The 26,613-nt window shown below is 38.0% G+C and overlaps 1 protein-coding gene across 2 annotated transcripts in view; it reads right to left on the reverse strand.

The window, feature by feature from the left end:
- GABRG3 (gamma-aminobutyric acid type A receptor subunit gamma3) overlaps positions 1 to 26,613 on the reverse strand; it is a 748,263-nt gene that overhangs the window by 327,340 nt on the left and 394,310 nt on the right. For both annotated transcript variants that reach the window (XM_047086712.1, XM_047086711.1), the window contains exon 4: positions 5,690 to 5,910. In XM_047086712.1, coding sequence (XP_046942668.1) covers positions 5,690 to 5,910 — 221 coding nt within the window. The remainder of the gene's footprint in view (positions 1 to 5,689; positions 5,911 to 26,613) is intronic.

Raw genomic sequence — 26,613 nt, forward strand, 5'->3', positions numbered from 1 at the left:
GTCCTGAATTTGGTTATGATTACATTTGTTAATTAGCACTCTAAGACATCTTTATTTTCCTAGCTGAGTTGACCCATTGGGTTAAATACATTAAACGTAATTTCCACAGACTATTTTCAACAGAAATGGATTCTGATGAAGGAATGACTTTATATTCATTGCAGCTAATTTGTAGGTCTTTATTTTCACATATAGTATCATTAGGATGAACTTTTTTAGAATCAGATAACATGTCAAACATGAGAAGTGATAGAACTCACCAATATGAAAAGAGGGTCCCATGTCTATAATAATCTAAATTAGAGACTCCAGTATCAGCCCATCTGTGATCCAATATCCACCAACATCTGAGAGAAGGGCCAACATGGCAGAGAAGTAGGGGGATCCATACTTCCTATGTCTCCCAAAGAAAGGTTGAAGCCAAAGGACTTTAAAGTCCAAGAGTCTGGGAGAAAAAGAGACTGAGTCTACCAGGGATAAACAGGACAATGTGAGAGAACACAGGGCTACTTCAAGGAACATATCAAAGCACAGATGGTGCTTTGGTGGCAGATCCAAACATCACTACAAGTAGGGAAATAAAATAACCAAAGTCACAACAACAGAGAGAAAGTAACACTCTCCAAAAAACACCTCCTGAAGTGCCAGGCAAGGACAGTGTATAACCAACCATTAACACAACAGTGCTTGCAGGTGTAGAGCACATAACAAGCTTTTAAACTCATAAAGGGCAAAAAACTAGCCAACATGATGAAACAGAAGAATTCTCCTCAAAAAAAATTACAGGAAGAAGTGACAGCTAAAGAATTGATCAAAACAGATTTAAGCAGCATAACTGAACAAGAATTTAGAATAATAGTCATAAAATTAATCACTGGGCTTGAAAAAAGAATAGAAGACAGCAATCTATTGCTACAGAGACTGAGGGACTCAAAAATAGTCATGATGAATTAAAAATGCTATCAATAAGGTGCAAAATAAAATGGAGGTAGCCACAGCACGGATTGAAGAGGCAGAGGGGAGAATAGGTGAATTAGAAGATAAAATTATGGAAAAAAAGGAAGCTGAGAAAAACAGAGATTAAAAGAAAATCCAGGATCACAGGGGAGAATTAGAGAACTAAGTGACTCAATATCCATATCATAGGAATTCCAGAAGGAGAGAAAGGGGCTGAAGGTGTACTTGAACAAATCATAGTTGAGAACTTCCCCAATCTGGGGAAAGAAACAGGCATTGAAATCCTAAAGGCACAGATAACTCCCTTCAGATGTAACTTGAATTGATCTTCTGCACAACATATCATAGTGAAACTGGAAAAATACAAGGATTAAGAGAGAATTCTGAAAGCAGCTAGGGATAAACAGGCCTTAACATACAAAGCTAGACACATAAGGGTAGTAGCAGACCTATCTACTGAAACTTTGCAGGCCAGAAGGAATTGCAGGAAATCTTCAATGTGTCGAACAGGAAAAATATGCAGCGAAGAATCCTTTATCCAGCAGGTTTGTCATTCAGAATAGAAGGAGAGATAAAAGTTTTCCCAAACAAAGAAAAACTGAAGGAATTCATCACCACTAACCCAGCCCTACAAAAGATCTTAAGGGGGACTCTGAGTGAAATGCTGCAAGGGCCACAAAGTACCAGAGATATCACCACAAGCATAAAAACCTACAAATAACACAGTGACTCTAACCCCGTATCTTTCAATAATAACACTGAATGTAAATGGACTAAATGCTCCAACCAAAAGACATAGGGTATCAGAATGGATAAAAAAAACAACACTCATCTATTTACTGTCTACAAGAAACTCATTTTAGACCTGAGGACACCTTCAGATTGAAAGTGAGTGGATGGAAAACTATTTATCATGCTACTGGAAGTCAAAAGAAACCTGGAGTAGCCATACTTATATCAGACAAACTAGAAGAAGGGCCCCCAGATATATAAAACAATTAATCACAAACATAAGCAATCTTTTTGGTAAGAATGTGGTAATTGCAGAGGACTTTAAACTCTACTTACAACAATGGACAGATCATCTAGACAGAGAATCAATAAAGAAACAAGGGCCCTGAAGAATACATTGGACCAGGTAGGCTTGACATATATATTTAGACGTTATATCCGAAATCAGTAGAATATACTTTCTTCTTGAGTGTACATGGGATAGTCTCCAAATTAGATCACATACTGTGTCACAAAACAGCCCTTAATAAGTATAACAGAATTGAGATCATACCATGCACACTTTCAGACCACAATACTTTGAAACTTGAAATCAACCACAGGAAAAAGTCTGGAAAACCTCCAAAAACATGGAGATTAAAGAACATGCTACCTAAGAATGAATGGGTCAACCAGGCAATTAGAGAAAAAATTAAAATATATATATATGGAAACAAATGAAAATGAAAATACGACAATCCAAACGCTTTGGGATGCTGCGAAGGCAGTCCTGAGAGGAAAATACATTGCAATCCAGGCCTATCTCAAGAAACAAGAAAAATCTCGAAAACAAAATGTAACAGCATACCTAAAGGAAATAGAAGCAGAACAGCAGACACCTCAAACCCAGCAGAAGAAGAGAAATATAAAGATCAGAGCAGAAATAAACAATATAGAATCTAAAGAATCTGTAGAGCACATCAATGAAACCAAGAGTTGTTTTTTTGAAAAAATAAACAAAATTGATAACCCTCTAGCCAGGCTTCTCAATAAGAAAAGGGAGAGGACCCAAATATATAAAACACGAATGAAAATTTATTACAACCAATTCCTTAGAAATACAATTATCAGGGAATACTATGAAAAATTATATGCCAGAAAACTGGACAACCTGGAGGAAATGGACAAATTCCTAAACTCCCACACACTACCAAAACTCAAACAGGAAAAAATAGAAAATTTGAACAGACCCATAACTGATGAATAAATTGAATCAGTTATCAAAAACCTCCCAACAAATAGGAGTCCAGGAGCAGATGGCTTCCCTGGGGAATTCTACCAGACGTTTAAAGCAGAGTTAATACCTATCCTTCTCAAGTTCCAAAAATTAGAAAGGGAAGGAAAACCTCCAGACTCATTCTATGAAGCCAGCATTACTTTGATTCACAAACCAGACAGAGACCGAGTGAAAAAAAGAGAACTACAGGTCAATATCCCTGATGAATATGGATGTAAAAATTCTCAACAAGATGCTAGCAAATCAAATTCAACAGCATATAAAAAGAATTATTCACCATGTTCAAGTGGGATTCATTCCTGGGCTGCAGGGCTGGTTCAATACTTGCAAATCAATTAATGTGATACATCACATTAATAAAATAAAAGATAAGAACTATATGATCCTGTCAATCAACGCAAAAAAAGCATTTGGCAAAATTCAGCATTGTTTCTTAACAAAAACCTTCAAGAAAGTCGGGATAGAATGAATATACTTCAACATTATAAAAGCCATTTATGAAAAACCCACAGCTATTACCATCCTCAATGGGGAAAAACTGAGAGCTTTCCCCCTGAGATCAGGAACACGACAGGGATGTCCACTCTCACCACTGTTGTTTAACATAGAGTTGGAAGTCCTAGCCTCAACGATCAGACATCAAATTGAAATAAAATGTATCAAAATTGGTAAAGATGAAGTCAAGCTTTCACTTTTTGCAAATGACATGATACTGTACATGGAAGACCTGAAAGACTCCAGCAAAAGTTGGCTAGAACTGATACATGAATTCAGCAAAGTCACAGTGTACAGAATCCATGTACAGAAATTGGTTGCGTTTTTATAAACCAATAATGAAGCAACAGAAAGACAAATAAAGAAACTGATCCCATTCACAATTGCACCAAGAAACATAAAATACCTAGGAATAAACTTAACCAAAGATATAAAAGACCTCTATGCTGACAACTATAGAAAGCTTATGAAGGAAATTGAAGAAGGCACAAAGAAATGGAAAAACATTCCATGCTCATGGATTGGAAGAATAAATACTGTTAAAATGTCAGTACTATCCAAAGTAATCTACACATTCAAGGCAATCCCAATCAAAACTGCACCAGCATTCTTCTCAAAACTAGAACAAACAATTCTAAAATTTGTATGGAACCACAAAAGACTTTGAATAGCCAAAGTAATATTGAAGAAGAAAACCAAGGTGGGAGGTATCACAATCCCATACTCTAGCCTCTACTACAAGGCTGTAATCATCAAGAAAGTACGGTATTGGCAAAAATAAATAAATAAATAAATAAATAAATAAAATACAAAACAAAACAAAACAAAACAAAAAAAAAACAGACACATAGATCAATGGAATAGAATAGAGACTCCAGAATTGGACCCATAAATGTATGGCTAACTAATCTTTGATAAAGGAGGAAAGAGTATCCAATGGAAAAAAGATAGTCTCTTTAACAAATGGTGCTGGAAGAACTGGACAACAACATGCAGAAGAATGAAACTAAACCATTTTCTTACACCCTACACAAAAATAAACTCAAAATAGATGAAAGACTTAAACGTGAGACATGAAACCATAAAAGCCCTAGAAGAGAAAACAGGCAACAACCTCTTTTACCTCAGCTGTAGTAATTTCTTCCTCAACATGTCTCCAAATGCAAGGGAAATAAAAGCAAAAATGGACTATTGGACCTCATCAAGGTAAGGAATTTCTGCACTCCAAAGGAAATAATCAACAAAACTAAAAGGCAAATGACATAATGGGAGAAGATATTTGCAAATGACTTGTCAGATAGAGGGTTAGCATCCAAAATCTATAAAGAACTTACCAAACTCAATATTTGAAAAACAAATAATCCAGTGAAGAAATGGGCAGAAGACATGAATAGACACTTTTCCAAAGAAGACATTAAGATGGCCAACAGACACATGAAAAGATGCTCAATGTCACTCCTCATCAGGGAAATACAAATCTAAGCCACACTGAGATACCACCTCATGCCGGTCAGAGTGGCTAAAATGAACAAACCAAGAAACTATAGATGCTGGAGAGGCTGTGGAGAAATGGAAACCATCTTGCACTGTTGGTGGTAATGCAAGCTGGTGCAGCAGCTCTGGAAAACAGTGTATAGGTTCCTCAAAAAATTAAAAATAGATCGATCCTATGACCCAGCAATAACACTGCTGGGAATTTACCCAAGGGATACAGGAGTGCTGATGCGTAGGGGCAATGTTTATAACAGCACTTTCAACAATAGCCAAATTATGGAAAGAGCCTAAATGTCCATCAACTGATGAATGGATAAAGAAGATGTGATTTATATATACAATGGGATACTACTTGGCAAAGAGAAAGAATGAAATCTAGCCATTTGCAGCAACATGGATGGAACTGGAGGGTATTATGCTAAGTGAAATAAGCAAGTCAGAGAAGGACAGATACCATATGTTTTCACTCATAGGTGGATCTTGAGAAACTTAACAGAAGAACATGGGGGAAGATACGGGGAAATAAAAGTTACAGAGAGCGAGGGAGGCAAATCATAAGAGACTCTTGGATACTGAAAACAAACTGAGGATTGATGAGGGGTGGGGGAAAGGGGAAAGTGGGTGATGGGCATTGAGGAGGGCACTTTTTGGGATGAGCACTGGGTGTTGTATGGAAACCAATTTGATAATAAATTTTATCATAAAAATTTTTTAAAAAATCCACCAACATCTCACCTTAAAGTGTAAAGGATTTTCCCATCATTCCAAATTCTGAGGAGCTGATTGGGGGTGGTGATCCAGTGAGCCTCTGCAGTTTTAGAATTGCGGAAGATTGTATCTGGAATCCATATTAATCCCACCATGTTGCTGTTCAGAGTGAGTATTTTCATTGTACTGTTGAATCGAAGGCGACTGTCTGTCCAGGTCTGAGCAAAAAATATATCAATTTGGTATTCCTGAAACAGAGAAAAATGAGAGGCAACATCGTTCTATTAGTAAATTTTCTGTATGCTTTATTTCCTTTGTCAAGAGTTTGGTTTTCCTTCATGTATACACCCTTATCCCCCATGTACCTTTCTGTCAGTGCTTGGTATAGTGCCTGGCTCAACATAGCACACATTTTAACAAATGATAACCAGTATTATTAGGCAATAATGTGATAACATATGTAAAAAAGATTCTGTAAATCTTAAATTATAATAAACACATAAAGTGTGATAAGGGGCCAAGAGGTAGTAGACTATAAATCAGAGCATAGATGCAGATCCCCCTGCATTCTCAAGTCCAAGCTTTGACAGGTAACACAACCTATTTAAGCCTCATTATAATCTGTGAAATGGGTAGGATGCCTACTTCCTAAATGAGGTATAAAAAAGAAAGGAAATGATTAAAGGAAAAACCTTAGTGTCTGGCATTGATCCATAAGTATTAGCTTATATAATAATTATTATCTTCACTTAAAGGCCTTCTGAAACAACACAACTCAAATCAGAAAGAAAAGTAAGAAACAAGTAACAACAAAGAACTATAAAGGTGATAGAACTCAAGCCAAACTCTGATTCAAGAGAATGCTGGTGAGGCTCAGGTGACCTCTGTAATTGGAAACCATTTGATATTCTCCGTACAGAATAAGACTTTGCTGTGACCATCAGGTGTGGGATGGTACTAATTTTACCATGAGACCTAAAGAAATGTCCAGAGACTAGACTACCTCAGAGGCATTTCCCCTAATCACAGTTTAAAGCAATCAAGCCCATAGTAAGGAGGATCTAGATGCAGACTATTGGAGATTTTTATATCTTTTAGTTTCCTTTACATATTAGGTATTATAAATGAATTGCTCTTACAGAGTGTGGGTTCAGTAATCCTCAACAAATCCCACATTTATTCCTTACACCAAGTTTCCAGTTAAAGAATCTTTCTGAGATAGGTAATTGAACTGACCAGATCCTAGTTTTTATTAATTAATATGTTTATTTATCATATGTTTGCTGCACTGAGTATGCCAGGCCCTGCAAACCACTGAAGACCCAGCCCTGTGCCAAGAAAACTCCTTGTCCTCATGGAGCTTGTATTCTAGTCAGGAAATTAAACATACAGTTAAGGTGAAAAAAACCCAGCATGCTTGATGGTCAAATATACCAATCATAAAAAATGAATTCAGTGTATTAGTTAATATTTCAGCTAGAAAATACAAAAGTTATCCAAGGTTTCAATATGGAAAGAATTATGTACAGAGAATCTGCATCTTGCTTAAGTGTTTGAGGAGCTGAGAGAGAAAACTCCAGGGAAGCAGCAGCTGAAGACAGGTTGCTGTGGAAGCGTCCAGAGCTGAGTGAAATCTCAGCATCCAGAAGGTCCCATTCAAGTCCTTCCCTCTGTTCATGTTTCTGCTTAAACAAGCCTCTGGAGAATAATGGCTTCTGACTCTTCATTACCGTCCAGAATTTTGCACATGTTTCTCATTGACAGACTCTAAACCCAGAACTGCACAGAGACTGAGAGAGACAGAGAGAGAGAGAGAGACAGAGACAGAGACAGAGAGAGACTAAGAGGAAGTTTGTGTGTGTGTGTGTGTGACTACACGCATGCATGTGTGTTATTTCCTGTCATATACTAATTTAAAAATGGGTTTCAACCAGTGCTGCCATAAGTAAAATAAGTCAGACCAAACCAGATAAATACCATATGATCTCACTTCTATGTGGAAACTAAAACAAAACAAAACAAACAACTGAAGTCATGGATGCAGAGAACAGATTGGTGAATTCCAGGTGTGGGGAGTTGTAGGTGGGGGAAAAGATGAAAGGAATCAAAAGGTACAAATTTCCCATCATAGGATGAATAAGTCCTGGGGGTGTAATGTACAGCATGGTGACTATAGTTAACAATACTGTACTGCATAATAGAAAGTCACTAAGGGTAGATCTTAAAAGTTCTCATCATAGAAAAAAATATTTCTAATTATGTGGATGATGGATGTTAACTAGACTTATTATGGTAATCATTTTGTAGCATATACATATGTCAAAACATTTGTATACCTAAAACTAATATTACATTAAATGTCAATTATATCTCAATAAAAAATAAAAGAAAGAAAATCAGTTTATTAACAAAAAAGAATGCTGAAACAAAACTATAACAGGCTTAGGACTGGAGATAAAGTGGCTCATGTCATGCATGGGTGAAATGCTTGGCAAAGTTGACACCTGTAATAAGGCAGAGCACATCTAATGAATGCGTAGCTCTTTGGGCAGAGGTTGGAAAAGGAACATTAATAAGAATGTGTTGGCTGCTATTGACTGTTTTTGGTAAGTTAACATAAGAAAGAAATTATCTCAGAAGATAATTGGCCAGTCTGAAAGCAGTATGAAAGAGAAAAGAAAGATAAAGCAAACAGTTTCTTGCAGGGTTAGAAGAAGCAAATACTTCTCATTCCCATCAGTAAATCAGAATATCAAGAAATGCGTTGAGAATCAAAGTTCATTGAAACTCAGCTTTGCAAAATAATCAGAATCACTGCTAAAAATCCCTAAATGGATTAAGTTGTCAACCTGTAAGATCTTTAATCATACAAACATGGCTTCAGGATATGAGACTAAGGTATGACTCTTCCATTGAAGGCTGATATGGCCAAGTTAACTATACTTAATTTAAGAGAAAGAGTAAGAGTCCATTTGAAAGCAAAAGGATGGGAGAGGCAGTGGTATGTAAAAGCAAAGGCACATGGTGAATCCTAGAATAGTGTTCACAAAAGGTCTGTGAATGTGGCTATGCACATGTGAAACTCTCCTAATAGGTAAGAAGCTGACTCGGTTTTAAGTGAGTTCTACTGCCAAAGGACCATCAAGTCAGGAAGAGACGTCTGTGACTCTTTGAAACTGAGATGTATTTTTGCATTACTATCTATAATGGGCTGATTATGACTTGGAAAACTGATCAGACCTTATTTTCCAATGCTCATTTTTTTCTCATGGCTAAAGTAGCTAGTGGAAAAAGAATAAACTCTCAGACAATGGAGTCAAGAGCCAGGGAGAAGAGTCCTTTGGAACCCTACATTAGGAGCAGAATTAAAGCTTAATCAAAGAAGATGCCTTCCTTCCAGGGAACAGAGCCCACTCAGGATCTGCCAATTAGAGTCTCAAAATTGCTGTGAAACCAGTGGGTTGATTGTGATGATCCTAGCTCTTCTCCATTGTTGTAGACATACCAGGTATGCTGGAGTAGGTCAAATAGCTTTTCTCTTTAGTTTAGAAGTTGATAGACCAAGAAAAACCATGTACAGAATTGATGTGGATGTCAGCACAAATACACATAACCTTGACGTTGAAGCTGGGCCTGGTTGGACCTTTTGGTTACCTCATTTGAAGAAGGGTGGGATGTATCTTCCCTGATGTGGGAGAGATAGACAATATTTGGCAGCTAGATACAGATCATGGTGGTCACTGGTGCTCTTCACCAAGTACTGCAGCAGCCCTCCTTGTGGGCACAGAGTAGAATTGCACTTCCCCCTCCCCCTGTTGGGGCTGTGTCTGCCACCTTATTTATGATAAAGTGTAATGTGAGCAGAGTGAGGTGTGCCATTTCTGAGATGATGTTTGAAGAGTACACCTCCTTTTCAGTGTGTGAGAGACTGTGGAGCACAGCTCCTGCTGATTCATGCTGGACACATATCATGGGTGCAAAATTCCCCAGAGCAGTTTGTAAGAGGAGCAATCTACAGCCTATACCAACTGGTACCTTGGAAAATGTGGAATGGGGAGTGGAATGAGGGAGAAAGTACTGCTTTCCTTATTGAGAAGTTGACTTAGAACCAAAACATCAGAGAGGTGCAGGAGTGAGCCACACAATAGATGGAACAAAAGACCTGGAGCAAGTTCAAAAGCATACCTGATGAGACAGTAACAATTCTGCCAGACAGAATAGACTGGATGAGGTGAGTAGGCACCTCAACTACTTGATGGCATGATTTTAGCCTAACAATGATGATTGCTGACTATGTAACAGGCTATATTTGCACAGGGAACACACTCAGTACTTTAAATAAAATTCAGCATATGACAATGACAGTGTGACTCATACAAATATTCATACATGTTACTTCCTTCTTTTCTTTAATACTGGTTTATCAGATAAGAGAATGAGGAGAAAAGGATGAAAAATGTTCTTCCAAGCAGGGCCAAGGCCTACCTATGTGATCAATGATAACAAATAATTGGAGAAAGTATTTGCAAATGACATATCTGACAAAGGGTTAGGGCAATATCTAAAATCTATAAAGACCTTATCAAACTCAACATCCAAAAAACAAACAAATAGGCAGAAGACATGAATAGACAGACACTTTTCCAAAGAAGACATACAGATGGCCAACAGACACGTGAAAAGATGCTCAACATTACTCCTCATCAGAGAAATTCAAATCAAAACCATGATGAGATATCACCTCACGCCTGTCAGAATGGCTAAAATTAACATCACAAGAAACAACAGGTGTCAGTGAGAATGTGGAGAAAGAGAACCCTCTTGCACTCTTGGTAGGACCACAAACTGGTGCAGCCACTCCAGAAAACAATATGGAGGTTCCTCAAAATGTTAAAAATAGAACTATCTTACAACCCAGCAATCGCACTAATAGTTATTTACGAAAATGATACAAAAATACAGATTTGAAGGGGTACATATACCCCAATGTTTATAACAGCATTAATAACAATAGCCAAACTATGGAAAGAGCCCAAATATTCATTAACTGTTGAATGGATAAAGAAGATGTGGTATACTGAGGTGCCTGTCTAGCTCAGTTCTAATGGACTCTTGTCCAGCTCTTGATTTTGGCTCAGCTGATGATCTCACAGTTCATGGGATCGAGCCCCATGTAGGGCTCTGTACTTACAGCACAGAGCCTACTTAGGATTCTCTGTCTCCCCCTCTCTCTCTGCCTCTCCTCCACTAGTGCTCTTTCTCTCCCTCTCAAAATAAATAAATAAACTAAAAAAAAAGATGTGGTATATGTATACAACTGAATATTACTTGACAATCAAAAAGAATGAAAATCTTGCCATTTACAATGCCATGATGGAGATAGAATGCATTATGCTAAGTGAAATAAGTCAATCAGAGAAAGTGAAACAAACCACAAGAGACTCTTAATGATAGAGAACAAACTTAAGGTTGATGGAGAGAGGTGGAAGGGAGGTGGGATAGATGTGTGATAGGTATTAAGGAGGGCACTTGTGATGAGCACTGGGTGTTGTATGTAAGTGATGAATCATTGAATTTTACTTCTGAAACCAATATTGCATTGTATATTAACTAAAATTTAAATTAAAAAAAGAATACTCTCTATAAAAGTCCCAACTATATTTTACAAAAAACCTAAAATCATACAGATTTTTTAAAATCTATATTATATCAAGGATATTAAAACTCAGAAAACTTGAGGAATTTTACCAAAGTTACTCAATATGTCAAAATTTGTTTGAATTTTGGGCTCCAAAATTCTAAGTGCTTGTTTTTATTGTGTAAAAATGGCAAAACAAAGAGTGTCCTACAAAGGTTCTTCCTCTCCTCTATCACCTTTACTTCCTATTCCCACTAATGCACAGGTTATATACTTTCACAATAAAACATTTTAAAAATGCTGAATTGAAATCAGTAAATCATACAGCAAGATATGAGGTGCAAATGTTTCTTTACCTTCCAGTCTCTGATTATTGATACAGAGACTATAATAACCCTTCCTCCCAGTGGTTAAACTGAGGTTTAAGAGATTAAGTAATGTTCATCAAGTCCCACAACTGCTAAGCACTAATTGCTCTAAACTACACAGTTAAAATCTGTTTCCCTAGAGGTGGCTGAAATCTGGTTAGAGGAAGAAACCACCAGACATGTAAAAGGAAGAAGCCCAGTGCAGAAGTTCCCTCCATATTCACCCTGTTTACAAACCACATGAGATTGTTTACCTTCCTCAGCTTCAGTTTCCTCATATACACAATGGGGTGGTTGGTGTAGATTAAACGTAGGGCCCTTCCAATTGCAAGATTTTATATTTCCATATTCATGCCTACATTATCCTTCTACTGTTGAAAGTAATTTTCCATTTCACTCATTTCTGTCTTAACTTTTGCAAAAAGGATGAGATAGAATGACTTCTACACAAGTTCTACGCCCTGCCACTAAAAGGAAATTTTATATGTTTGAATTCTACATGAAGTACAGTTATCCCCCTCATCCTTGGGGAATATGTTCCAAGAACCCCACTGAATGCCTGACACCACAGATAGTACTGGACCATATAATATACTCTTTTTTTCCTTATGTGTACATACATATGATAAAGTTTAATTTTCAAATTAGGCATAGTAAGAGGTTAATTCTAACTGATACAAAACAGAACAATTATAACAAATATATTGCAAAAAAAGTTATGCAAATGTGCTTTCTCTCTCTCTCTCTCTCTCTCTCTCTTTGTATCTTTTTTTTTATGAAGTTTATTGACAAATTGGTTTCCATACAACACCCAGTGCTCTCTCTCTTTGTATCTTATTGTACTGTAGTCATCCTTCTTGTGATGATGTGAGATGATAAAATGCTTACGTGATGAGATGAGGTGAGATGAATGACATAGGCATTGTGATATAATGTTAGGTGACTACTGTCCTAACAATAGATCAGAAGGAGGGTCATCAGTTTCAGAACTGAGGTTGACTGAGGGCAAGTGAAACCACAGAAAGCAAAACCAGAGATAAAGAGGGAACCATTGTTTTCAGAAACCATCTGTGAGGCTTCAGCTCACAGAGTGAGTCATGGATTCCTGTCTCCACCTCCAATATTACTTTCTTGTAAGGGAAAGGAACACCCCATGATGCTCTGGGGTTGGAGGCAGAGGGATTTGGGAGGATGCTTCCTTTATTCTAAAGCCTTGCCACAAACTCCAACTCAAGATGGTATAATGTGAATAGTGTGTGTAGTGCATGGGATGGATGTTTTATTGTGTCTACATTTTACTAAATGTTGAAGAAACACTTCCCACCCACAGAGAAATATTTTTATGTTTTTCATAAACTTATTCACTAATCAATTTTCCTTTCTGAAGAAGAAAAAAATCATTCTTACAAATAAACATTTTATATAATTCATAAATAGCTGTGAAATTAATGTGTTTAAAATAGTAGTAAATGTAACATGTGATAAATGTGCAGAATCCCCCAATTTAAATCATCATGCTTGTGGAGACCTTATGTTCCTAATTTGTTTTAATAATTGGAGAACTTAAAGATTCCTAAATAGGCCATGAATTGTTGCAGCATGTGGAGCATTTTGACAAAACGGAAGAAAAACTATGCTTCTTAATGATATCAATCTGTGACTTCTAAAAATTAGAAAATTACTTCCCAACACTCCTTTACTTTCCTTTGCTATAGAAGAGGGTGAAATTGATTGATTAATAAACAACAGGGACTCGGATACTGGGTTTGCAAAGGACATACATCCCAGGGACAGAGGCTATCTTCCTTGGATCCCCAGCACATCAGCACATCACCTGGTACTGATGGGTAAATATATTAGTAAAGGAAGTCATGGGAAGTTTTCTTTATAAAATTGTAATACAGACGCATGCCAATTAAAGGCTGCTCAAATATCTCAATTATGGGCAAAATGTTAGTTGAAAGTGTCAGAAGTAAAACACAAAGTTATCCAAAGCTGTTCATAACATTTGTGCTTAAACACAGTTTCTTCCACTTTTAGGTTTTCCATTTGAAAATGCACCTACCCTTTCTATCCAAACTCTCATTGTCTCAATATTCTCTATAAAAGTTTACATTTTTATCCTAATTTACAATCAAGTGGAAAATCTGTTATATTGAATCTTTATGTGCACATCAGCAAAAATTTTAAGAGGTAGGTGGTTCTGGATGAAAGTGTGTACTGTACTATGGTAAGTTATTTGCAAAAACAGCCATAAGAATTCCTTTTACTTTGTTCATGGTCTTGGGCATGTGGATTAATAGAAAATGTAACAGCAGAAGAAACTTGGAAAGTCTTGAGTGCTGGGGTAGCCTATCTTGCTGCTCTTGGGAACCATGAAACCACCACCAAATGAATGAGATAGGCCAATCTGCCAGAAATGAGAAATGCCCATATGTTTCCATGGTATCAGCTCAAGTCAAGCCAACACCCAGAGAGGTGAGTAAAGCCATCCTTGACTAGCCATCCCAGATCAGACAACTTGCCAGTCCAATCCAAGAATAATACAAAATAATAAAAAACTAGATTTTAGGATGGTTTGTTATACAGCAAGCTAACTGATAGGCTCAATCATCAGTTGTTGCACTTTTAGCATTATGATTTTCAATTCCACTCCCTTTCCTGGAAAGTTTAGCCCTTCATGGTATGTGACCTTCACATAGTCAAACCTACTAAACCTATAGCAAAGCTGGGCCCAATTTAAGTAGTATCTTTATTATCCTTTAACTATTATCTCTCTATCATCATAGCGTGTGTTGTTTGCGGTGTGGAATAACATTATAATTCATAACCAGTACAGTTCTCAGATATAATTTTGGAGTTGTTATATAGGTGTTTAAGAGTTCATTTGTATTTAGGGTATTTTTTTGGAATTTCTGTATGAACTGCAAATACCTCATTATTATTTTCATTTGAAAATGGAATATAGTGTTCCACTATCTAAAAATCATTATTTATTATGTTTTCACAAAGGGATTGGAATCAAATGATGATTTGTAATTACTGTAGTAAAATCCATGGTTGAAGAAGTTGGTATTACAGGGAAAGCAGATCAAAGAAAACCACTAGAGAGGATATTTCACTACAGAGGATATAAATTGCATTTGCACATCCAAAATAAAGAATTTCATGTAAATAGTTTCCATTTCTCACTGCTTGATGATACTTATCATCAAGATAAGATAGATACTTATCAGGAACGTTTTCTTATCTCTGAAAATTCAAAAATGATTTAAAAATATTATTTTGTTCCTTTACAAATAATACAGGAAATGTACATTAATATTCTCATAGTTGTGTGACTCTAGTCCTCAAAAGGGGTATTAAATACCTTCTAGATGCCATAACTGGGAATGTTTCTGGGAACCCGCAGATACAGCACAAGGTGAAGGCACAGGAGGTAATCTTTGATTCTTTCTTCTTTTTTTCTTCTTTCTTTCTTTCTTTCTTTCTTTCTCTTTCTTTCCAATTTTATTATTTGTTTATTTATTATTTATTTATTATTTATTCATTTATTTATTATTTATTTATTTATATATTTACATCCAAGTTAGTTAGCATATAGTGCAATAATGATTTCAGGAGTAGAACCCAGTGATTCATTCTCTCTATATAACACATAGTACTCATCCCAACAAGTATCCTCCCTAAATCCCCTTGCCAATTTAGCCCATCCCCCCACCCCAATCCCCTCCAGCAACCCTCAGTTTGTTCTCTGTATTTAAGACTCTTGTTTTGTCCCCCTCCCTGTTTTTATTCTATTTTTGCTTCCCTTCCCTTATGTTCATCTGTTTTGTATCTTAAATTCCTCATATGAGTGAAGTCATATGATTTTCATCTTTCTCTGACTGGCTAATTTCTCTTAGCATGATACACTCTAGTTCCAGCCATATTGTTACAATGGCAAGATTTCTTTCTTTCTGATTGCCAAGTAATATTTCATTGTATATACATACCCCATTTTCTTTATCCATTCATCAGTCAATGGGCATCTGGACTCTTTCCATATTTTGGCTACTGTTGATAGCACTACTATAAACATTGGGGTGGATGTGCCCTTTCGAAACAGCACACTTGTATCCCTTGGATAAATACCAAGTAGTGCAATTGCTGGGTCATATAGTAGTTCCATTTTTAATTTTTGGAGGAAACTCCATACAGTTTTCCATACTGACTGCACCCCCATCAGTTTGCATTCCCACCATCAGTGCAAAAGTGTTCCTCTTTCTCTGCATCCTTGACAATATCTATCTGTTGTTGCCTGAGTTGTTAATGTTAGCCATTCTGACAGGTGTAAGGTGGTATCTCATTGTGGTTTTGATTTGTATTTCCCTGATGATGAGTGATGTTGAGCATTTTTTCATGTGTCTGTTAGCCCTCTAGATGTCTTCTTTGGAGAACTGTCTATTCATGTCTTTTGCCCATTTCTTCACTGGGTTATTCATTTTTTGGGAGTTGAGTTTGATAAGTTCTTTATAGATTTTGGATACTAACCCTTTATCTGATATGTCATCTGCTAATATCTTCTCCCATTCTGTTGGTTACCTTCTAGTTTTGCTGACTGTTTCCTTCGTAGTGTCGAAGGTTTTTATTTTGATGAAGTTCCACTAGTTCATTTTTGCTTTTGTTTCCCTTGCCTCTGTAGACATGTTGAGTAAGAAGTTGTTGTGGCAGTGGTCAAAGAGTTTTTTTTTTCCTGATTTCTCCTCTAGGAACACCATTTGCTGAAGAGACTATCTTTATTCCATTCGATATTATTTCCTGCTTTGTTGAAGGTTAGTGGGCCGTATGTTTGTGGGTCCATTTCTGTGTTCTCTATTCTGTTCCATTGATCTATGTGTCTATTTTGGTGCCAGCACCATATTGGCTTGATGATTACAATTTTGTAATACATCTTGTAGTCTGGACTTGTGACGCCTCCAGCTTTGGTTTTCTTTTTTAGGATTACTTTTTTAGGATTTAGGCTATTCAGGGTCTTTTCTGGTTCCATACAAATTTTAGGATTGTTTGTTCTAGCTCTATGAAGAATGATGGTGTTATTTTGATAGTGGGTTGCACTGAATATTTGGATTTCTTTCAGTAGTATTGATATTTTAACAATATTTCTTCTGCCAATCCATGAGCATGGAATAATTTTCCATTTTCTGTGCCTTCTTCAATTTATTTCATAAGCTTTCTATAGTTTTCAATGTATAGATTTTTCACTTTTTTGTTTCGGTTTATTCCTAGGTATTTTATGTTTTTTTTGGTGCAATTGTAAATGAGATCAATCCCTTGGTTTCTCTTTCTGCTGCTTCTATTTTGTGTATAGAAATGCAACCGATTTCTGTGTATTGATTTTATATCCTGTGACTTTGCTGAATTCATGGATAAGTTCTAGCAGTTTTTTGGTGGAATCTTTTGGGTTTTCCACATAAAGTATCATGTCATTTGCGAAGAGTGAAAGTTTGGCTTCCTCCTTGATGATTTGGATTCCTTTTATTTCTTTATGTTGTCTGATTCCTGAGGCTAGGACTTCCAACACTATGTTGAATAACAGTGGTGAGAATGAACATCCTTGTCATGTTCCTAACCTTAGGGGGAAAGCTCTCAGTTTTTCCCCATTGAGGATGATATTAGCAGTGGGTCTTTCATAGATTGCTTTTATGATATTGAGGTATGATCCTTCTACCCTTACTTCCTTGAAGGTTTTTGTCAAGAAAAGAGGCTATATATTGTCAAATGCTTTCTCTGCATCTATTGAGAAAATCATGTGGTTCTTCTTTCTCTCATTAATATGATGCATCACATTAATTGATTTGTGGATATTGAAGCAGCCCTGCATCCCAGGAATAAATTCCACTTGATCATGATCATAATACTTTATTATTGGATAAATATTGTTGGATCCAGTTAACTAGTATCTTGTTAAGAATTTTTGCATCCACGTTCATCAGGGAAATTGGTCTGTAGTTCTCCTTTGCAGTGGGATCTTTGTCTGGCTTTGAAATAAGGGTAACACTGACCTCATAAAATGAGTTTGGAAGTTTTCCTTCAGTTTCTACTTTTTGGAATAGCTTTCAAAGATAGGTGTTAACACTTCTTTAAATGTTTGGTATAATTCCCCTGGAAAGCCATCTTGCCTTGGACTCTTATTTTTGGGGGAGATTTTTGATTACTAATTCATTCCTTTACTGATTATGGGTCTGTTCAACTTTTCTATTTCTTCTTCTTTTAGTTTTGGTAGTTTATATGTTTCTAGGAATTTGTGCATTTCTTCAGGATTGCCCAATGTATTGGCATATAATTGTTCATAATCTCTTATTGTTTGTATTTCTGCAGTGTGGTTTGTGATCTTTATTCTTTTATTCGTTATTTTTTTGGGGGGTCCTTTCCTTTTTCTTTTTAAGAAGCATGCTTGGCGTTTATCATTTTTGTTAATTCTGTCAAAGAATCAGCTACTGGTTTAACTGATCTGTTTTACTGTTGTCTTTTTTTTTTTTATTTCAATGCCATTATTTCCTGTCTTCTGCTGGTTTTGGGTTTTATTTGCTGTTCTTTTTCCAGGTCTTTAAGGTGAAAGATTAGGTTGTGTATCTGAGGCCTTTCTTTCTTCCTCAGGAAGGCCTGGATTGCTATATAATTCCCTCTTATGACCACCTTTGCTACATCCCAAAGGTTTTGGGCTGTTGTGTTTTCATTTTCATTGGCTTCAATATTCGTTTTAATTTCCTCTTTAGTTTCTTGGTTAACCCATTTATTTTTTCATAGGATGTACTTTAATATCCATCTATTCATGGTCTTTCCAAAATTTTTCTTGTGATTGATTTCAAGTTTCATAGCATTGTGATCTGTAAATACGCACAGTATGATTTCAATCTTTTTGTATTTGTTGAGTTCTGATTTGTGTCTCAGCATGTGATCTGTTGTGGAGAATCTTCCATGTGCACTCGGGAAGAATGTGTATTTTGCTGCTTTAAGAAGAACTGTTCTGAATATATCTGTTAAGTCCATCTGGTTCAGTGTGTCATTCAAAGCCATTGTTACTTTGTTGATTTTCTGTTTAGATGACCTGTCCATTGTTGTGAGTGGGGTGTTGAAGTCCCCTACTATTATGGTATTATTATCAATGAGTTTCTCTATGTTTGTGATTAACTGACTTATACATATGCTTCCTTCAACATTGGGGGCATAAATGTTTACAATTGTTATACCTTATTGGTGGATAGACCCCTTAATTATGATATAATGCCCTTATTCATCTCTTGTTATCATCTTTATTTTAAATCTAGTTTGTCTGATATAAGTATGGCTACTCCAGCTTTCTTTTGGTGACCATTAGCATGATACATGTTTCTCTATGCTCTTACTTTCAATCTGAAGGTGTCTTTCTGTCTAAAATGGGTCTTTTGTATTACAGATGCTGGAAAGTATGTGGAGAAACAGGAACCCTCTTGCACTGTTGGTGGGACTGCAAACTGGTGCAGCAGCTCTGGAAAACAGTGTGGAGTTTCCTCAAAAAATTAAAAATAGGTCTATCAACAATAGCACTGCTAAGAATTTACCTAAGGGATACAGGAGTGCTGATGCATAGGGGCACTTGTACCCCAATTTTTATAGCAACTCTTTCAACAATAGCCAAATTATGGAAAGAGTCTAAATGTCTATCAACTGATGAATGGATAAAGATGTGGTTTCTATATACAATGGGATACTACTTGGCGACGAGAAAAAATGAAATCTGGCCATTTGTAGCAACGTGGATGGAACTAGAGGGTATTATGTTAAATGAAATAAGTCAGGAAGATAAAGACAGATACCATATGTTTTCACTCATATGTGGATCCTGAGAAACTTAACAGAAGACCATGGGTGAGGGGAAGGGGAAAAAATTTACAGAGAGGGAAGGAGGCAAACCATAAGAGACTCCTGGATACTGAAAACACACTGAGGGTTTAAGGGGGTTGGGGGAGAGGGGAAAGTGGGTGATGGGCATTGAGGAGGCCACCTGTTGGGACGAGCACTGGGTGTTGTATGGAAACTAATTTGACAATAAATTATATTTAATCTAAAATAAAATAAAATAAAATAAAATAAAAAGGATCTCTTGTAAACAGTATATAGATTGATATTGTTTTCTTATCCATTCTGTTACCCTATGTCTTTTGATTGGAGCATTTAGTCCACCGATATTTATTTATTTATTTATTTATTTATTTATTTTTAATGTTTATTTATTTTTGAGAGAGAAAGCATGAGCAGGGGAGGGGCAAACAGAGGGAGACACAGAATCTGAAGCAGGTTCCAGGCTCTGAGCTGTCAGCACAAAGCACAACACAGGGCTCAAACTCATGAACTGTGGGATCATAAACTGAGCCAAAGTCAGATGCTTAACCAACTGAATCACCCAGGTGCCCCGAGTCCATTGACATTTAAACTGAATACTGAAAGACATGAATTTATTGCCATTGTGTTGTCTGTAGAGTTGGAGTTTCTGGTGGTGTTCTTTGGTCCTTTCTAGTTTTTGTTGCTTCTGGCCTTTTTTGTTCCATTTCATCTTTTCTCCCCTCATAGAGTCTCCCTTAAAATTTCTTGTACAGCTGGTTTAGTGGTTATGAACTCCTTTAATTTTTTGTTTTTCTGGGAAACTCTTTATCTCTCTTTGTATTTTGAATGACAATGTTGCTGGATAAATAATTCTTGGCTACATATTTTTCCAATTCAGCACATTGAATATATCCTGCCACTCCTTTCTGGCTTACCATGTTTCTGTGGATAGATCTGCTGCCTAACCTGATCTGTCTTCCCTGATAGGTTAAGGACTTTTTTCCTCTGGCTGCTTTCATAATTCTTTCTTTGTCTGTGTATTTTGTGAATTTGACTATGATATGCCTTGTTGATGGCCGACTTTTTTAAATCTAATGAGAGTTCTCTGTGCTTCTTGAATTTTGAAGTCTGCATCTTTACCCAGGTTAGGAATGTTTTCTACTATAATTTATTCTCCTAAACCTTCTACCTCTTTTTCTCTTTCTTCATCTTCTGGGACTTCCATAATTTGGATGCTATTCCTTTTTAATAAGTCACTGAGTTCTGTAATTCTTGTATTGTGCTCTTTTGCCTTTGTTTCACTCTGTTTTTCTGCTTAATTATTCTCCATAACTTCATCCTCTATGTCACTGATACGTTGCTCTGCTTCGTCCATACTTGTCACTATTGCAACCACTTAAGATTGCATTTTAGTTATAGTATATTTTTAATGTTTATTTATTTTGAGAGAGAGAGGGAGAGAGAGAGCAGGGGAGGGGCAGAGACAGAGGGAGACATAGAATCTGAAACATACTCCAGGCTCTGGGCTGTCAGCACAGAGCCCAACGTGGGGCTTGAACTCACGAGCCATGAGATCATAACCTGACCTAAAGTTGGATGTTCAACTGAATGAGCCACCAGGTGTCCCTCGGTTTTAACATTTTTAATTTCATCCTGATTAAATTTTATTTCTTTTATCTCCACAGAAAGGGATTCTATGCTTTTTTCAACCCCAGCTAGTATTCTTATTATCATGATTCTGAATTGTAGTTCAGATATCTTGCTTATGTCTATGTTGATTAAGCCCCTGGCTGTTATTTCTTCCTGTCCTTTTTTTTTTGGTGGGGGGATGAATTGCTTTGTTTTGTTATTGTGGAGGAAGAAAAAGAATTAATAAAATAAAAATTTTAGTTTTAAAAATGAAAAACAACACCAAAAATCAAACAACGGAAGCTAGATCCTAGGTGTATTTTGGTCTGGTTGTTTAAAGAAGCTTGATAGAATAGAGAAATAGGGGAAAGAAAAGAAAGAAAGAAAAAAAGTGAGAAAAAGTTAAATTTAAAAAAATGTATACAATAAAATAGAATAAAATGAAGGTGAAAAAGAATTAAAAATATAAAAAATAAAAAAATAGTAAGAGGAATTTTAAAAATATTAAAGTAAAATAAAAATAAAATTTTCTCTTTCTGTGTCGAAAAAAAAATTAAAGAAAGGAGAAAAGGAGAGGAAAAAATGGCCCTTTGATGAAACAGCAAACAGAATGAAACCCAAATGATGTTACATCTGGTTTCCTCCAGAACTCAAACTATGAAGAACTTATAGTCCCTACACTAAGCAGGTGTAGGGACTTGTAGTAGTCCTCTAGAGCATGCACTTGGAGAGTGCAGTTGGACGGGACTTGGTTTAACATCTCTGTTCTCCTCCAGGTGGCGCTGCTCAGCTTAGTCGGGTGGATTGGTGTGTGCATGCACATGTGCATGTACACACATGTGCAGGGGAGGTGAAAATAATGTCACCCAGCTTCCTAGTTTCTAGAACAGGAATTCTACCTCTCACTGACCTGCAATCAAACATCCATCCTTTGTCTCAGGCTTCTGTCCACTCCTTGCATCTACACTGTCCATGTTCAAGCCATCAGCCTGTCAGGCAGCACCTGCCTTCTGAATTTTATCTCAGATGGAGCTGTATTTCCAAACCCCTCACTTCTGAGGGCCCTGTGACTTTCACCTGCTCAGACCCTTTGGGAGAGTGTCACTGAGCAATGACTGAGTGCTGGCTTGCCCCAGATAATATGCATGTGATTGCACAGCAGCTAAGGTTCAGAGATTTTGGCAAATCACAACACATAGCCAGGGCCAGGTTTCACTGCACTTTAGCTTCTTTGTTCCAATACCAGCAAACATGGCTGTTCTCTGGAGTCCGCTGGGGCCTTTGTCTGTGGGAAGGCCATATGGCCTCTATCAAACACTTAAAAGCAGGGGAACCATTTCTCCTTGTGTGGCCAATGGACCCCTCAGACCTCGCTGCCTGATGCTAGGGATTCACTTTCTTCCCCACCAGAGCACCTCCAGGTATTAAGCTCCAGAATTTCTGACTCTGTGCTCCCATTCATAGAGTCCTAATGGTATTGAAACCCTCTCCTTTCTCCCCATCAGTGGTTTTGTGGAACAGATTTGTTGTTCAGTAACTTGTGGGTGTTTTCACTCTTCCTCTTTCTCTCCAGCTACTTTCGGGGGGAATGCTTTTCCTGTACTCTCCTGATGTGCCACACTCTCCCCCATTTTCTGTGTCCTCTCTCCACAAGAGCAGGTCCTTACCCTCCGTGGCTTCCCTTTCCCCAACTTTACCTCTCTGCACCACATACCTGACAAGTTCTGTAGCTCAAGTTATGCAGATTGTTGTGTTAATCCTTAGATCAATTTCCTAGGTGTACGAAATTGTTTGGTGTTGATCTAGCTGCATTTCATGGACAAGAGAAGCTGAGAACTTCCATGCTGCTCCACCATCTTGGCCCCACCTTTCTCTATTCAGGAAGTACCTTTCAAAGCTGCTTTCTTCTTCCCAGGTTTCTAAAAAAATGGGGACATCACAAGTAACTTCATGACTGCGAACACAAGGGACTGGGAACACCCAGGTCTGAGTGTCCACTCAGATTTATTAGCCTCATCTTCTCATGCTGTTCTTAAGGGAAAAACTGCAGAGCCAACTGGTCCTTTTACACCTTCTGATTCCTCTTCCAGTGTGTCCTGATGAAAGCGCAGCCTGGAGCCAGGCTGCCTGGGTACCAATCCCGCCTCACTACTTAGGGCAGTGAAAACTTGGCCATGCTTCAAAACCTCTTCATGACAAAGGTTCTCCATGCAAGTTGGAAAAATAACGATCCAAATATAATTTTTAATTCCATCATGGAAATAAATAGTTTGAACTTAACACATTGGGTCATTTGTTTTCAAGAAATTATTTAGTCATCTTCATGTAGTCCTAATTTTAAAAAATTTTGGAAGTTTATTCTAAGTATGTGTATATATATCTATATTATGCAAATGTATATTAAATATAAGTAACTAATAAATATATAAAAAAATTCAATAGATACACTAATTCATGAAAAAAGTATGCCAGGCCATGGTAGAAGTGAGAATATGAAGTATATCATCTTTTACAAATAGTCATGGTAGTGTGGCTCTCTTTTCGTATCACTGCACATTGGCAGAGACTTCAAAATTCTTGCATATATAGAAAAGTTTGAAGGAAGGTAGTTACAATACTTACAAGTTAATTTCTAGTTGATTAGTGCTTTGCAATTAAGCAAAGCAAACTTTAAAATCAATTTTGAAAAGTAATGCAGAGGATTCTGGGAAGATGGCGGCGTAGGAGGATGCTGGGCTCACCGCGCGTCCTGCTGATCACTTAGATTCCACCTACACTTGCCTAAATAACCCAGAAAACCGCCAGAGGATTAGCAGAACAGAGTCACCGGACCCAAGTGCAGACGAGAGGCCAACGGAAGAGGGTAGGAAGGGCGGCGAGGCGGTGCGCGCTCCACGGACTGGCGGGAGGGAGCCGGGGCGGAGGGGTGGTTCGCCGGCCAAGCAGAGCCCCCGAGTCCGGCTTGCAAAAGCGGAGGGGCCTGACGGACTGTGTTCCGACAGCAAGCGCGACTTAGCGTCTGGGAGGTCATAAGTTAACAGCTCTGCTCAGAAAGCGGGAAGGCTGGAGGACAAAGGGAGGGTGAGCTGCGGAGCCCCCTGACGACAGAGCTCAGTTTGGCGGGGAACAAAGGCGCTCGCCAGCGCCATCTCCCCCGCCCATCCCCCAGCCAAAATCCCAAAGGGAACCGGCTCCGGCCAGGGAAATTGCTCGCTCGGCGCGAACACCCAACTCTGTGCTTCTGCGGAGCCAAACCTCCGGCAGCGATCTGACTCCCTCCGGCTGCCACAGGGCCCCTCCTGAAGTGGATCACCTAAGGAGAAGCGAGCTAAGCCTGCCCCCCCTGCCGCCGTGCACCTTGCCTTCCCACCCCAGCTAATACGCCAGATCCCCAGCATCACAAGCCTGGCAGTGTGCAAGTAGCCCAGACTGGCCACACCACCCCACAGTGAATCCCGCCCCTAGGAGAGGGGCAGAGAAGGCACACACCAGTCTGACTGTGGCCCCAGCGGTGGGCTGGGGGCAGACATCAGGTCGGACTGCGGCCCCGCCCACCAACTCCAGTTATACACCACAGCACAGGGGAAGTGCCCTGCAGGCCCTCACCACACCAGGGACTATCCAAAATGACCAAGCGGAAGAATTCCCCTCAGAAGAATCTCCAGGAAATAACAACAGCTAATGAGCTGATCAAAAAGGATTTAAATAATATAACAGAAAGTGAATTTAGAATAATAGTCATAAAATTAATCGCTGGGCTGGAAAACAGCATACAGGACAGCAGAGAATCTCTTGCTACAGACATCAGGGGACTAAGGAACAGTCACGAGGAGCTGAAAAACGCTTTAAAGGAAATGGAAAACAAAATGGAAACCACCACGGCTCGGATGGAAGAGGCAGAGGAGAGAATAGGTGAACTAGAAGATAAAGTTATGGAAAAAGAGGAAGCTGAGAAAAAGAGAGATAAAAAAATCCAGGAGTATGAGGGGAAAATTAGAGAACTAAGTGATACACTAAAAAGAAATAATATACGCATAATTGGTATCCCAGAGGAGGAAGAGAGAGGGAAAGGTGCTGAGGGGTACTTGAAGAAATAATAGCTGAGAACTTCCCTGAACTGGGGAAGGAAAAAGGCATTGAAATCCAAGAGGCACAGAGAACTCCCTTCAGACGTAACTTGAATCGATCTTCTGCACGACATATCATAGTGAAACTGGCAAAATACAAGGATAAAGAGAAAATTCTGAAAGCAGCAAGGGGTAAACGTGCCCTCACATATAAAGGGAGACCTATAAGACTCGTGACTGATCTCTCTTTTGAAACTTGGCAGGCCAGAAAGAATTGGCACGAGATTTTCAGGGTGCTAGACAGCAAAAATATGCAGTCGAGAATCCTTTATCCAGCAAGTCTGTCATTTAGAATAGAAGGAGAGATAAAGGTCTTCCCAAACAAACAAAAACTGAAGGAATTTGTCACCACTAAACCAGCCCTACAAGAGATCCTAAGGGGGACCCTGTGAGACAAAGTACCAGAGACATCACTACAAGCATAAAACATACAGACATCACAATGACTCTAAACCCGTATCTTTCTATAATAACACTGAATGTAAATGGATTAAATGCGCCAACCAAAAGACATAGGGTATCAGAATGGATAAAAAAACAAGACCCATCTATTTGCTGTCTACAAGAGACTCATTTTAGACCTGAGGACACCTTTAGATTCAGAGTGAGGGGATGGAGAACTATTTATCATGCTACTGGAAGCCAGAAGAAAGCTGGAGTAGCCATACTTCTATCAGACAAACTAGACTTTAAATTAAAGGCTGTAACAAGAGATGAAGAAGGACATTATATAATAATTACAGGGTCTATCCATCAGGAAGAGCTAACAATTATAAATGTCTATGCACCGAATACCGGAGCCCCCAAATATATAAAACAATTACTCATAAACAGAAGCAACCTTATTGATAAGAATGTGGTAATTGCTGGGGACTTTAACACCCCACTTACAGAAATGGATAGATCATCTAGACACACGGTCAATAAAGAAACAAGGGCCCTGAATGAGGCACTGGATCAGATGGACTTGACAGATATATTTAGAACTCTGCATCCCAAAGCAACAGAATATTCTTTCTTCTCGAGTGCACATGGAACATTCTCCAAGATAGATCATATACTGGGTCACAAAACAGCCCTTCATAAGTTTACAAGAATTGAAATTATACCATGCATACTTTCAGACCACAATGCTATGAAGCTTGAAATCAACCACAGGAAAAAGTCTGGAAAACCTCCAAAAGCATGGAGGTTAAAGAACACCCTACTAACGAATGAGTGGGTCAACCAGGCAATTAGAGAAGAAATCAAAAAATATATGGAAACAAACGAAAATGAAAATACAACAATCCAAACGCTTTGGGACGCAGCGAAGGCAGTCCTGAGAGGAAAATACATTGCAAT

This window comes from Lynx rufus, unplaced genomic scaffold, assembly GCF_022079265.1.
Source record: "Lynx rufus isolate CCGP_SWC_20201006 ecotype Redwood Valley unplaced genomic scaffold, mLynRuf1.p SCAF_21, whole genome shotgun sequence".
NCBI classification, from domain to species: domain Eukaryota; kingdom Metazoa; phylum Chordata; class Mammalia; order Carnivora; family Felidae; genus Lynx; species Lynx rufus.